The sequence below is a fragment of the Aspergillus pseudotamarii genome, assembly GCF_009193445.1.
Source record: "Aspergillus pseudotamarii strain CBS 117625 unplaced genomic scaffold BDV38scaffold_40, whole genome shotgun sequence".
NCBI classification, from domain to species: domain Eukaryota; kingdom Fungi; phylum Ascomycota; class Eurotiomycetes; order Eurotiales; family Aspergillaceae; genus Aspergillus; species Aspergillus pseudotamarii.
Genome location: NW_022475054.1, coordinates 297,354 through 310,693, shown reverse-complemented (window position 1 = coordinate 310,693; position 13,340 = coordinate 297,354). Strand labels below are relative to the sequence as shown.

Here is a 13,340-nt window from a genome sequence, read left to right as displayed (position 1 = left end):
TCCCCTCCTGTAAGGTTGATTCTTTTCCATCCGAGTGTTTCCCTTTTTCCTTCCTGTCATTCCGTCTATCAAAATTTAGCCCTTGATATTTGGATAAAAAAAAAACGAAGGCAAAAAAAAAAAAAATAAATAATAAATAAATAAATAGAACAAAGAAAAAGAAACAAGCATTTGACATACACAAAGTGGGAAAAAGAAAAACCAAAAAGAAATAAAAGAAAAGAAACAGAATACTACAACAACAATACCGAAGAGTGAAGAAAGAACCAACTTTTGTTGTTCTACTACTGAGGTTGCACTTTGGCTGGTGCCGTTGGCCTTTTGTACACACCCCAAGGTTGCATACCTTTTTTTTTACACTTTGGCGTGACAGGCGTCGAGTTCAAGGCCCAAAAACGCTTAGCTCACGACCACTCGACCGCCTCCCCTCTTTTTTCCTCCCCCTAAAAACTCCCTTGAGTCCGACTACGTCACAACTTCTCATTTCCCTTCCCTTCACAGTTACTCTGGGATTCTGTGCAGAATAACGGACGGACATCAACAAATTGCCTTGAATAAGTCTTCAAGAGCATTGCCTGCGTTCTGATCTATATTATCTTATTCTCCTTACTTATTGTTGTGAAGAGTTACTCCGTCTTTTTGCCACCAGTCTTCACTCGATTCTTTTTTTTTCTTTCCTTTTTTTTTTTTCTTTCTCTCTTCTTTCCGGCTTTAGGTTCTCTTGACTCGCGCGGCTCCTTCGCTTGTCTAATATAACCGTGACCTCCAGCTGAACTATGTCTGCAGCTGTTGCATCAACAGTTACAGACACCTTAACCCATCGCGCTGATACAATTAATACATCCCCAATGGACGCGAAAAAGAACGCCTTGGAAACTGAAGGTTAGTATACATCCTTCTAGTTTGAGCTTCTTTGTGTGTGCGTGCACATGACCTCTTTTTTTTGGCCCTTTTTTTTTTTTTTTTTTTTTTTTTTTTTTTTTTTTTTTTTTTTTTTTTTTTTTTTTTCATGGGTACTTTGCTTCCTTATATCGTGAAGTTGTCAGTTGCAAAAGAGTTTTCGCGACATTTGCATCTTCTATTAAGCCTTGACCGATTCTGGCTTGGTAGTACGCCACTACTCCCCAGATGTTCTGTTATATGTTCCAGCCGTCGGGATGACCTCACACCTGGCGTCATCGATGGGGCTCTGTTATCAGATCACTTACTGTCATTACCCTAACCACCATAACGCGACGGAGATGCTATCTCGTTGTCGCTGTCACCCTTCGCTACCCGATTTATCCCAGATACACCTTGCTGTCGCGTTTAAGTCGCGTCGCTCTGTATTACTTGCCCGCTGACTGGATTTGTTATTGCTTCACAGACTCCCAGGCGCCGTCTTCAGAGATCAAGAATATAAAGTCCGACGTAGATCCCCAGACCTCACTGGCGCCTCCTCCGCGGCCGGCTATAACATCAGCTGCGGATACCCCAGATTACTTTAACTCTGTGCATAATCCCTTTTCATTGGAACCGAATCCCTTTGAGCAATCCTTTGGTGGTGGCACTAGTGGTGGCTCCTCTGGCGAGACACCCGGGAAGTCGATCCTTCCTCCAGTCGCTTCGCTCACGTCTCCTGCCCTACCTGGTACTAGCTCGGCCGGAGGCGGTTATAGCTGGTCCAACTCGTTGCGCTCTGGGCCCTTGAGCCCGGCCATGCTCGCTGGTCCGACTGGCTCAAGCGATTATTTCGACAGCATTGGCAGAGGCTTCCCTACCCCGAACGAGTCCTCTCTGCGCACCGGGTTGACTCCTGGTGGTGGAGGTTCCATGTTCCCGGCACCTAGCCCGAACTCGCAGGCGCTCCTGCAGCAACTGCAAAGTGGGGGTGCAACTCCCTCAACTATTGAGTTTCATCGTACAGCGTTGAACGCTGCCAAGAAAAACGCTCTCAATGGCCCAACTTCTAACCCGACATCTGATCCTGAACAAGCAGCACAGAACACGAACATGGATATCAAACCCAACCAGCCGGATCCTTTCGGCCATCATGATGCTGCCGATGCCGCGAATGGGCTGTTTATGCTAGCCAAGGGCGGACAAGCAAACCCTAATCAATTTGCTGTTTCCAACCAGACGTCAATACCACCACAGAACATTCAAAACAACGATCAAGCTCGCGATTCTGACCGGCGAACTTCTAACGGTGGCAGAGAGACAAGTGGCGACGTATCTGACGTGCAAGGTGAACAGGCAAAGCCTGCCACGAAAGGAAAGAAAAAGAATATTGCTACTAAGACCGGCGGGGCAGCGAACAATCGGCGTAAAGCAGATGATGCTCCAGCTAAAGGGTCAAACAAGAAAGCCAAGCTCAGCTCTGGTAGCACCGAGCCTCCTTCTGATGCCGGTGATTCAGAAGAAGAGGAAGAGCAGAAGAAGAAGTCACAGACGGACAGCAAGAAGATGACGGATGAAGAGAAGAGGAAGAATTTCCTCGAGAGAAATCGGTGAGTTTTACACTATTTGTGGCGCCGAGTACATTCTCTAATATGGTATCGGTAGGGTCGCTGCACTGAAATGTCGCCAGAGGAAGAAACAGTGGCTTGCCAACTTGCAAGCGAAAGTTGAGCTCTTCACTTCAGAAAATGATGCGCTTACTGCTACCGTCACTCAGTTGCGTGAAGAGATCGTCAACCTCAAAACACTCCTGCTAGCACATAAGGACTGCCCGGTTTCCCAGGCCCAAGGTCTCGGGCCCTTGATGATGAACGGCATGTCGGCAGGATTTGACCCTCATCCGTACAACATCCCTAACAACATGGGAATGCAACCAGGCGCACCTATCCCTGCACAGGGAATCCGAAGACAATGATTTTAATCTCTAGACTGCGATCTTAATATCCTCCGATCTTAGTCTAATCGCGTTGCTACGACTTACAACGTTTCTTTGCTTTGCACCACTGGATGCAGGGCCATTTCTGTCTAGAGCCCAGACCATTCCCATGGGTTCATATCACGTTTCAGTTTCATTTGGCTCCCGTTCTTAACGTGGGCCTCTGGGCATGGGTAGGTGTTAATGATGTATACGAATTCAAAAATTGGACTGGCTGAATCTGATGGTGCGATACGGGATTTTATTGAATCTCTGGAGGGTGCAAACTTGGCGCAAAAGCTTCTTTTGGCTGTGTTACTCTATTATTTCCTTGTCTTTCTTCCTTATTCCTTTACACTTCTCCCCTGTCTTTTTCTACACTACATCTTGAAACCCGAGTCCATGAGTTGAGGGGCTGGGGTTTGTGTGTTGCTTATTTGCGTCTTCTGGGTCTCTTTTGCCTCCCTTGATCTTGGGACCTCAATTCGGCTGTCTGATATTCGAAAGACACGGGATCATGTGTCTTTCCCCTTCTTCTTTCCTTTCTCGAGATACAGCGTTAATTGGGCGGCGTTCTGGGGGCTGTTTGCTTTTCCCGTTCAGTGTTGCGACAGCGACTAGCATGTCAGATGGTCCTAGTTTTGACAATTCAAACATGCTGAGATTGAATCAATTCAATCTTTAATGATTTGTCATACGTAGTTTTATAGTTTCGTAGTTATAGTAGGTAACTAGGAGTAGCCGTGATGCCCTTCTCCAAATTACTTCCACTAGATGCCCGATGCCGACTGAGAGCTTGGCGGTCACGGGCGGGTTCAAACAGCTCAAACTAGGCAGACCAACAACAACAACAACAACCACCACCACCACCGCACGCTCTTTGCGATAGCTTTCGAACATTTGGCCGATTATATGCGATTTGGGGCAGGAAGCCATGCGCTGTTTTACTCCGCCGCATTGAATTCGACTGCGTTTGCTTGCTCGACATCCCACATTTCTATACACCCACTGGTGATCCTCGACGTCACGAGGGGTCGTGAACAAAACTAGCTTGGGAAGGCACTCGGAAAGCTGGTTTGCTAATTATGTCAGCTCGTCACTCTACGCGCCCACGTCGCATTGAGGACGCCCTCTCGCAGCTCGTTGACAATCTCACTCATCGATTCTCTTATGCCGCTACGGAAGACGAGCTCCCCGACGAAGAATACGAGGCTCTCGCAGTGCGACAACAGGAGAACCTCGAACACTCATGGCGAATACTCGATGCTTATTCCAATTCAAACAATGATCCAACATCGCCAAATGGTGGGTCAGGGCTGGGGATTACTCGTAGAGGAAGCATAGCAGGTGGAGAGAATATCAACAACGCGTCGGATCTGATCAAGCGGAAGCTGCTACGTGAAAATGCGAGCCCAGATAAAGCGATGCGCTTCTCCAATTTATACTCGCGCCTTCTAACCCAGCCTGTCCTATCGCAAAAGTGGGCCATATTATACCTTCTTTATCGGCTGTCGAGCTCGGACGACTACGACGAAAGCTTCGAGGAGGAAGGAGGTAGTCGGAGTCCAGCCGTCGAACCAGGTAATTTGCAGAACTTGTCATGGAAGGGACAGCGAGCAAGACAGGGAATGGGGCCGATGTCAGATGAGGAAGGCCCGGCTATCAGTTCATCAGCATCGCAATTACCTGCGCGCCTCGAACGGAAAGCTTCTCAGCGACGACCTGAACGGGATATACGGGACATGGGAGAAGATGAAGAATTGGAGATGGTTCGAGAGCACCAGAGGCATCGCGCAATGTCAGACGCTGCAGCACGGGACACCCAGACGGAGGAACAGAGAACCGCTCAGCCCCAGCCAGCTCCAGACAATCAACAGACATTAGCTCGACCAGCCGAGAATGGGCTTTTGCGCGACCTTCCCTTCATCCTGCAGGGCTTATCGTCATCGAACCTCGAATTTACGTCCTCTACCCTCAAACTACCGCCGACACTACCTATTCCCTTAATATCTCTTCTAAACACTTTGGCCGAGCCGGGCCTGCTATATAAAGGGTTGTCGGCTTTTGTTGAAAGCTCCAGTGGGGGGTTATTGAACCAGAGTTTGCGAGCAGCTCTCTCAAATGAGCTCCGTTCGTATCTAGGATTAGTTGCGACACTGGAAGGGGAGATTCGAAGGGCGCTGGCTGCTCCTGGAGCTTCTACTTCTCCTGCTAGCGTAGCCAAAACCGGGGTTACACTGAAAAGATGTATAGTATGGACAAGAGATGCGACAATGGCGCTGAGATTGATGAGCGTGATTGTCGAAGAAGCTCAGAGTAAGTGATCAGCTATGCCTGGGCATTCCATTAACTAACGACATTTTAGACAAGAAGGGTGGCCAACTTATATCAATGATACATGGCTTCTCCACTTCCCATGGCGATCCTTTCGTATGTGCACTAGCCGAGAAACTGCTCGCACATGTTACGCGCCCGTTCTATGATATGCTACGCTTATGGATTTATGATGGCGAGCTTTCAGATCCATACCAAGAGTTTTTTGTAGTAGAGCCGGAGATTAGTTCAAGTGCTGATCCCCGGCGCATCGCGACAAGCGTTTGGGAAGACAAGTATAAGCTTGACGACGATTTGGTGCCATCCATCATCACGCAGGATTTTGCCAAGAAAGTATTTCTGATCGGAAAATCCTTGAATTTCATCAGGTACGGCTGCGGGGACTCGGGATGGGTAGAAGCCTATTCAAAGGAGAGTTCGAAAGAGCTGCGGTACGGCGACACAGCAAGTTTAGAGACATCCATCGATGAGGCATATAAATCCACAATGGCGCGGCTAATTTATCTTATGGATGAAAAGTTCAAGCTCTTCGATCATCTTCGGGCGTTGAAGAAATACTTGTTACTGGGACAGGGTGATTTCATCGCCCTCTTGATGGAATCACTGGCTTCAAACCTAGACCGTCCTGCTAATTCACAGTACAGGCATACGCTCACGGCTCAGTTGGAGCATGCCATTCGTGCTTCGAATGCTCAATATGACTCGTCAGATGTCCTTCGCCGTCTAGATGCCCGGATGCTCGAGCTCAGTCACGGTGAGATTGGCTGGGACTGTTTCACACTCGAATATAAGATAGATGCGCCAGTTGATGTAGTCATTACACCCTGGGGCTCTACTCAATATTTGAAAGTCTTCAATTTCCTATGGCGCGTGAAGCGGGTCGAGTTTGCCCTGGGTAGTACCTGGCGACGATGTATGACCGGTGCCAGAGGCGTACTGAGAAGTGTCGACGATAAAGTAGGGCCTGATTGGAAAGGGGCAAGATGCGCCATTGCTGAAATGATACACTTTGTCTGCCAATTACAATATTATATCCTGTTCGAAGTCATTGAGGCCAGTTGGGATCAGTTGCAAGCATCTATCTCCAAGCCAGGATGTACACTGGATGATCTGATCGAAGCACACACCAACTACCTCGATTCGATTACTCACAAGGGCCTACTAGGTTCCTCCTCTTCATCCAAGAGCTCGTCCTCAAACAAGCATCAAGAAGAGAGCTTCTTGACTCAACTACACCAGATATTGAAGATCATGCTTGCATATAAAGATGCTGTCGATGGGTTATACTCTTTCTCTGTTGCGGAGTTCACTCGAAGGCAAGAACTCAGTGCCAAAATCGAAACGCGAACCGCACAAGGCCGATGGGGCGTTACAGAACGCGATCTTCTCTCATCCCGGCGCACTCGTGGACACCAAAACTCGGTGTCATCGATATCCACGCCGAATGTTGGGAACCCTGCCGATGATATAGGTACGCCGTCGTCCCTCATTGGCCAGGACCTTTCAGCAGACGACCACATGCTTGCGTCCCTACGTGTTCGACTCCGCGATCTATCTGCCGAATTTCGGTCGCGGTTGAATACACTCCTGGGCGATCTAGCATACCAGCCAGATGTAGACATGCGGTTCCTCGCTGTAGTAATGAATTTCAACGACTTCTACGAACCGGTACGAAGGCGGAGGACTGCGACGGGTTCTCGAGACAAGGAAAGACTCCGCCGCAAAGCCGCAGAAGGTAATGCACAAAAGGAAATGAAGAAAGAGAGAAGAGATCCAAACGGAGCAGAAAGCGCCAGTGGCTCGGGTGCCCATGCACCATAATGTACTTTTCACCTCAATGAATCGTGGGTTCGCATCTTCTAGGGTTGGAACTGTAGAACCGGAGTCAAGGAATAGGGAAGGGCAAAATTTAATGGCATGAATAGATAATGCAAGTGATGATTTTACGGTCATTGATACATATACCTACATAATAGGAAAATCTTTCGTAAATGTGAGAGATTCAAACTGAAAGGTAATACGCACATAAATAAATCCCAACCATGTTCTAAAATGGAGACTCTCTAGTAAAGGGTTGGGTCTATCAGGTTTGATTCCGCAGTGTTGCTAAACTTCCGCAACTCACGTGGAAATTTTTCCCCAAAACTTTCTACAATACAATCAAAACGTTCAGTTCACACAACCCACACCCACCATTTAGGCGCTACCTGCATATTTTCCTCGATCGCTATTTCAGAGTCCATTAATATACGCGACTCGAACTTTTTCTTCGCAGGGATTAGAAAAAGGAGGCCACAATTTGCCGCAATGTCGGGCGAAGAATCTTCCCAGCCGTCGCACGTCCCGGCGTGGAAGAAATTAGGCCTGAAGCTCAAATACGCCAAAGACCCCCTAGAAGAAGAAAAGAAAAATACAGACAAGGGTGAAAAGAGGGAAAAGAAAGAAAAGAAGAAAGATTCAAAGAAGAAGAAGAAGAGTGATGCCGAACCCGAGCCAGAGGATAGGAAGTCGCGCAAGAACAAAAAACGACGACATGACGATGATAACGATGAGCGGGACGAGAAAGAACACCCTGCAACTGAGGAGCAAGAGGATGAGTCCCGCAGAAAGAAGAAGAAGAAGGTTTCTTTCTCGACTGAGGTAGAGGAGAAGGAGGTGCCTGGTCGTGATGCTCAGAGTGATGTCGATATGGATGCCGATGCTGATGCCGAGGATGGAGGGAGGAAGCAGAAGAAGCAGAAGGAGAAAAAGAAGAAGAAGAAGGATCAGTCGACGGCTGGCGATTCAGCGAGTGATGCGTCCCCGAAGATTCATGAAACTCCTATTCTCTCCTACCTGAGTCTTTACTACAAATATCGGTCAGCGTGGAAGTTTCAGAAGAACCGTGAAACACATCTTTTTAAACATGCTCTTTCGTTGGAACAAGTGCCAACCCAATACAACGCTGCTCTACTTGTGTATCTTCAGGGCTTGAAGAGTGAAGGTGCTAAGCAGCGGTTACGTGAGATTGCTGAGGAAGCTGTGAAGGCAGAGATCGAGGAGGGTTCATCCGATAATAAGGAAGAAAGCACCGCGGACGAGTCTGTGGAACATGTGCCGTCTGAGAAGGAGAATTATGACAGCGCTCTTGGCGCTTTCAGGGAGTGTTTGTCCCAAGGCAAACAAGATGAGCTGAATACGACTGGATCTACGGAAAAGCTGGACGACGATGCGTTGAAGAAGCTTGAAATGAGACAGCGAGCGGAGCTCGTCTTGTATGCAGTCAATGGCAGGCTCTTCAACTTCCAGAAGCCAAAGTCTCCTGCACAGAAAGGCAAGGGCGCGAAGAACCAGAACCAAGCAAATAAGAAGAAGAAGAAGAAGAACCGGACTGCTATTGTGGAAATATCAAGCAGCAGTGAAAGTGATAGCGACAGCGACAGCGACGATGATGCTGCAGCTAGCAAAAAGGAGAACGTGAAACCCAGGGATTCGTCTTCTGATTCGAGCAGTGACAGTGATTCTGAAAGCACAAGCTCAAGTGATTCGTCATCGTCATCTTCTTCCTCTTCTTCTTGAATTTTCATCGCGTAGGTTGTTGGGGCCTATTTACTTGTCTTTTCTCCTACGCTTCTGCTCTAGGTGGTTCCCTTGGAGGCCAGGCTCGCACTGTGTCGCATGTTCAAAAAAAGTTCATAAGGATTATATTCGAAAAGTCTTTAGCGAGAAGTTGGATACCTGGTCTAGGCATATGAAGGAGTTCGTCAAACTGATGGCATGATTCACTTGTTGTTAGTTGCCATGCATACCCATTATATACAGGTAGAACAGTATATTCAGAACTTATACTATTCAAAATGTATTTATGAAGGCATAAAATCCAACGAGCCACAATCTTTACCATGTAGGAATAAAACTAACTTAAAAGGATAAATTCATAAATCCGCCAATTGGTATGCGTTGTCCAAAGGCGGTGACAGTGGAGCTTACTCAATAGCTCAGAGCTTTGGCCCTCAGGCACCCTCTGGCACGCGTCCTCTCGAACCTCATCATCCTCCATCGCCATTCCCCCTCTTTGTGCCTTGCGATACCTTCTTTGTCGCTTTCATTCCTGCTGTTCCCGCTTAGTTACTTTTCCGAGTACTATATACACTCATCGCCATCATGTCTGGTAGGGTCCTTGGCTAGATTGATTGGCCTGGTGCCATGACTTCATCGATTACTGACCTTCATTTTGCGAGCAGGAAGCGCATACGACAGACATATTACAATCTTCTCGGACCAAGGTCGTCTGTATCAAGTCGGTGAGTGCCTCCGTTTGAGGGTTACATCGTCAACCCCGAACATGTGGGGACCATCGCCATAAGACAACTGGATAGCTGATCGACCATGTTCCGTGATCAATAGAATATGCCTTTAAAGCCATCACTTCGGCTAACATAACCTCGTTGGGTGTGAGGGGAAAGAACTGCGCCGTGGTGTTGTCTCAGAAGAAAGTTGCTGTAAGCTACATCTCCGTACATAGCCGAGTCCCGACCTTGTCTAATCGATACCTTAGGATAAACTGATCGATCCATCCTCCGTTTCACATATCTTCCGGCTCTCTCCCTCTGTTGGTTGTGTGATGACCGGTTCCATAGCGGATGCTAGGGCTTCCGTTGACCGTGCTCGTGGAGAGGCGGCGGAATTCCGATACAAATACGGTTACGAAATGCCCTGTGATGTTCTTGCGAAGCGACTTGCCAATATCAATCAGGTCTACACACAGAGGGTATGTGTCATCCATCTTGGTCAAAAGGCGGTTATGTGGACTGACTCAAATATTTTCTAGGCTTACATGCGCCCGTTAGGAGTCGCTATGACCCTGATCTCTGTCGACTCAGAGAATGGCCCACAGGTCTACAAATGCGACCCCGCAGGCTACTACGTCGGATACAAGGCCACCGCATCTGGTCCGAAACAGCAGGAGGCGATCACTTACCTGGAAAAGAAGCTGAAGAACAAGGATTACGCCGAGGGCAGTTGGGAGGACGTTGTCGAATTGGGAATCACAGCCTTGAGCAATGTGCTTAGCGTTGATTTCAAGAAGCACGAATTGGAGATTGGAATCGTTGGCGGCCCTCGGACGGATGGTCAAGAGGGCACAGATGTCAATTTCCGGGCTCTGACGGAGGATGAGATTGATGAACGGCTGCAGGCTATTGCCGAAAAGGACTGAATGTCGAACGTATGAACATGCATGTTGCTAGACGCGAATGATATTTAATAGCATAACTCCGACCATGGTTGTTACGATGGGTATCCTTCTCCTGGTGATATAGTCGAAGGACCCTTGCTGCCAGGGCAGACAAACGGTAGACGGACGACAATGATTCGTCTGTACTTCTCCAGGTTTGTTTGTGGCAACGTGCAGATGAAAGTAGTTTTGACATTGACGATGTGATGGGTTCGAGCAGCCTGCAAGCTTCCTGTGTCCCCACGGGATGATGAGACGTGACAATCTGCAAGGAGTGCAGTTATTGGGTGCTATGCAATTGCGAAGCAACGTCGGAGGGAATGAGCGAGGATACCGAAAGTAGAGTGGATAGCTGTCTCGCATGCGTTGGGGGCAATATCTTGACGTAGTCTATTGTGGATCGCAGATATTCGCCACCAGAGCCGAGCAGGTTGGGCAGACGTGACAGTCATGATGATCCTGAGCGAGAGGGATTTCCGCCTGAGGCTGTCAATCCATTGCTTTTTGATGCCCGTCATTCAGGTTTCATTCAGCTGATCTCCCATTTTACTGTGGCCGGGATGTGGCTGAGCTGGGAAGTGTGGCTTTCGTGGAGTTCGTCTCAGTCATATTCCAGGCAAAAGTCTGGTACCTGAAAACTCAATTGACGGAAGTGAGTCAGGGAGTATCCATGATGTTGTGCTTTTCCTCTGACCTCGGATGAAGCCTTGCCTAACCAGTAGATGCCTCCGGACCTGAAACGCATCCCTCGTGCATATCGTGGGACTAAAGTGTGGCGAGAACGCGACCACCAGACATTGGGAAACAAAAGCACAGCTGGTGAATGACTAACTAGTTCGGCATTTAGCGCCATTTTTAGGGAGTTTGGCGACCGAACAATCAGCCCATTGAAGGGTGTTCCACTTGGCGGCCTGCACCCGCCTGCAAGATAGAGTCTACTACTCAGTTTTCCGAGATCCAGCATCCCAGTAAACCACAGTGGGTGCGTTTCCACTGGTGCGGTAAACTGACACATGAGGTGATCCATGCTGGATGTATCATTTTGCTACTGTATTTAGTCTGTGGGGTTTTGACTTTTTTTTTTTCATTATTATTATTGTTATTTTTATACCCTTTTTTTTTTTTTTTTTTTTTTTTTTTTTTTTTTTTTTTTTTTCCCTTTTTTTTTTTTTCCTTTCTTCTGATTTCCCATATTCGAATTATTTTGTTTTCTTGTTTATTATTTTCTTTTTCTGTTAATTCTATTGAATTTGGTTATTGATTTTATTTACCTTTTTTTTCCCTAAAAATAATAATAATAATAATAATAATAATAATAATAATAATAATAAATAAATAAATAAATTCTTTTTACGATGTTCATGCAGGATCCAGTCTTGGACCCTCTTTGACGTACCAGCTGCTTAGCGTTCGCGCTTTTTTGATATCAGCCCTTCCTCGATCAGACTGGAGTCGGTTAGGCACATGGCTTCGGATGGGGCCTCTACCTAGTACCTACTATGTATGGGCTCCACCTCTACTTGTCATTGCCCAGCTGTGGTCCCGAGCTGTGATATCCGTATCCTCTCCTCAGCAGCACTGTCATTTTTTGCAGCCAGCCACTATTCATGATGATCTCCTTGAGGAAAGCTCTTCATCCTTGGCCTACGGGGATGGACAGGAAAGCTATCATCGGTGGCCGTGGAAATCAAGTTTAAAAGGCATATCTCGCCCTCAATGATGGAACACTATTATAGAGCAGCCACTCTTTCACAGAGATTTAGCTTGGTTTCGCCGTCTTAGTATATCAATTGCCCCCTTTATCCACTTTCTCTTCCCTTTGATCTACTTGGGCTTTTGCTCTTCGGTCTCTAGACGTCTTGTTCCCTAGAATCGCTTCTTAGAGAAAGTAGCAATGGCAGACGGACGTAAGCATTCATCTTCGACCCTGAACAGGGATTTACATTAGTTTGCAAAGTTGAATCGATACTAATGAAATATGCATGATTTAGTCAACGATGCACGTGCACTAAGAATGGCTGAGATCTTCAACGACTACCGAACCCTCCTGGTGCACATCTCCCAACAAGACATCCCAGTTCCCGCGGAGGATTACTATGAGCCAGGCTATGCGGTGATCCGGGAGAGTCTGGCTGCTGCGCAAGCCCTAATGTCGTCTAACTATAACCCTGTTCCGCCAACCGGGAGGAATGATTTGGAAATGGAAAAAACAGAATTTCGGAGGTATGCATCTATTCACTCCAGTCCATATATCTTGTTTGTTCACTGACTGACTGACTAACGGCCTACAGAGTCATACTTGATATAAGCTCGCGTCGCTTTCAAGCTCATAAGATTTACCTCCGCGCGGCAGCAGGGAGAAGATGGTCTATTAATCGGACAGATGCCCTGCGAAGGTCCGACCAGACACTTGCTTCTCGATTGAAGCTAGTAGACGACACATTCCGACAGGTCAGTACTTCTCTATGCAATCTGCCACAGAGCTATTTAGACTGACGTTTTTGGGATTGAACAGGAGCTTGGTCAGGTGACAGATGAATACGTTGTGGCTGATCTTCGGGCTGCCGATATACGCGCAGGCCATTGGCTTGATGAGGATCCATCTTTACCGGAAATGCGCAATTGGATTCGAGAACATCCATGAAGCCACACTTCGCGTCAGGGTGATTTGCTGAGAGCAAATCAGAACCACGGCGTTTGATTAAGCGCAGGTCGTTTAATTGCGCCCAGGAAGAGATGCCCCTCTTCTACAAAACTAAAAAAGTTCCCTCCCCCTCCTTTTTAGTGGGACTTGTTTTTATTATGATGTTGTTTGATGGTTATGATATCCCCACAAGTGATTGTTTATGTTAGACGTTTTGAGATTGTCGAACGTCCCTTGTTCTTTTCCACATTTAATTACCTTTTTTTTTTTTTTTTTTTTTTTTTTTTTTTTTT

General features: G+C 47.2%; 4 protein-coding genes across 4 annotated transcripts; all 4 read left to right on the top strand.

The window, feature by feature from the left end:
- The first annotated feature begins 353 nt into the window (after positions 1-353).
- On the top strand, positions 354-3,542 carry atfA (bZIP transcription factor atfA). The gene is made up of 3 exons (XM_032055060.1): positions 354-882; positions 1,367-2,489; positions 2,545-3,542. The coding sequence occupies exons 1-3, from the start codon at positions 777-779 to the stop codon at positions 2,852-2,854; spliced, it is 1,539 nt and encodes a 512-aa protein (XP_031911860.1). The 5' UTR covers positions 354-776; the 3' UTR covers positions 2,855-3,542.
- Positions 3,543-3,725: 183 nt separating this feature from the next.
- Positions 3,726-7,123, top strand: BDV38DRAFT_251629 (tubulin gamma complex associated family protein). Its single transcript, XM_032055059.1, has 2 exons — positions 3,726-5,170; positions 5,220-7,123. Exons 1-2 carry the CDS (start codon positions 3,940-3,942, stop codon positions 7,007-7,009), a joined length of 3,021 nt encoding a protein of 1,006 aa, XP_031911859.1. The 5' UTR covers positions 3,726-3,939; the 3' UTR covers positions 7,010-7,123.
- A 372-nt stretch (positions 7,124-7,495) lies between these two features.
- On the top strand, positions 7,496-10,913 carry BDV38DRAFT_294483 (nucleophile aminohydrolase; the record flags this gene model as incomplete). The annotated part of the gene is made up of 5 exons (XM_032062510.1): positions 7,496-8,678; positions 9,412-9,471; positions 9,575-9,669; positions 9,726-9,938; positions 9,999-10,913. 5 exons carry the CDS (start codon positions 7,496-7,498, stop codon positions 10,383-10,385), a joined length of 1,938 nt encoding a protein of 645 aa, XP_031911858.1. The 3' UTR covers positions 10,386-10,913.
- Positions 10,914-12,234: 1,321 nt separating this feature from the next.
- BDV38DRAFT_133384 (uncharacterized protein) lies at positions 12,235-13,217 on the top strand. Its single transcript, XM_032051323.1, has 4 exons — positions 12,235-12,310; positions 12,395-12,626; positions 12,695-12,854; positions 12,919-13,217. Exons 1-4 carry the CDS (start codon positions 12,298-12,300, stop codon positions 13,045-13,047), a joined length of 534 nt encoding a protein of 177 aa, XP_031911857.1. The 5' UTR covers positions 12,235-12,297; the 3' UTR covers positions 13,048-13,217.
- The last annotated feature ends 123 nt before the right edge of the window (positions 13,218-13,340 follow it).

What these genes read in the sequence shown, in the direction of transcription:
- atfA (XM_032055060.1), top strand. Translation starts at nt 777, where the DNA reads ATGTCTGCAGCTGTTGCATCAACAGTTACAGACACCTTAACCCATCGC. An exon ending in GAACGCCTTGGAAACTGAAG is followed by an intron (nt 883 to 1,366) that starts GTTAGTATACAT and finishes ATTGCTTCACAG; the next exon opens with ACTCCCAGGCGCCGTCTTCA. An exon ending in AATTTCCTCGAGAGAAATCG is followed by an intron (nt 2,490 to 2,544) that starts GTGAGTTTTACA and finishes TGGTATCGGTAG; the next exon opens with GGTCGCTGCACTGAAATGTC.
- BDV38DRAFT_251629 (XM_032055059.1), top strand. Translation starts at nt 3,940, where the DNA reads ATGTCAGCTCGTCACTCTACGCGCCCACGTCGCATTGAGGACGCCCTC. An exon ending in GATTGTCGAAGAAGCTCAGA is followed by an intron (nt 5,171 to 5,219) that starts GTAAGTGATCAG and finishes ACGACATTTTAG; the next exon opens with ACAAGAAGGGTGGCCAACTT.
- BDV38DRAFT_133384 (XM_032051323.1), top strand. An exon ending in GAAAAAACAGAATTTCGGAG is followed by an intron (nt 12,627 to 12,694) that starts GTATGCATCTAT and finishes AACGGCCTACAG; the next exon opens with AGTCATACTTGATATAAGCT. An exon ending in TAGACGACACATTCCGACAG is followed by an intron (nt 12,855 to 12,918) that starts GTCAGTACTTCT and finishes GGGATTGAACAG; the next exon opens with GAGCTTGGTCAGGTGACAGA.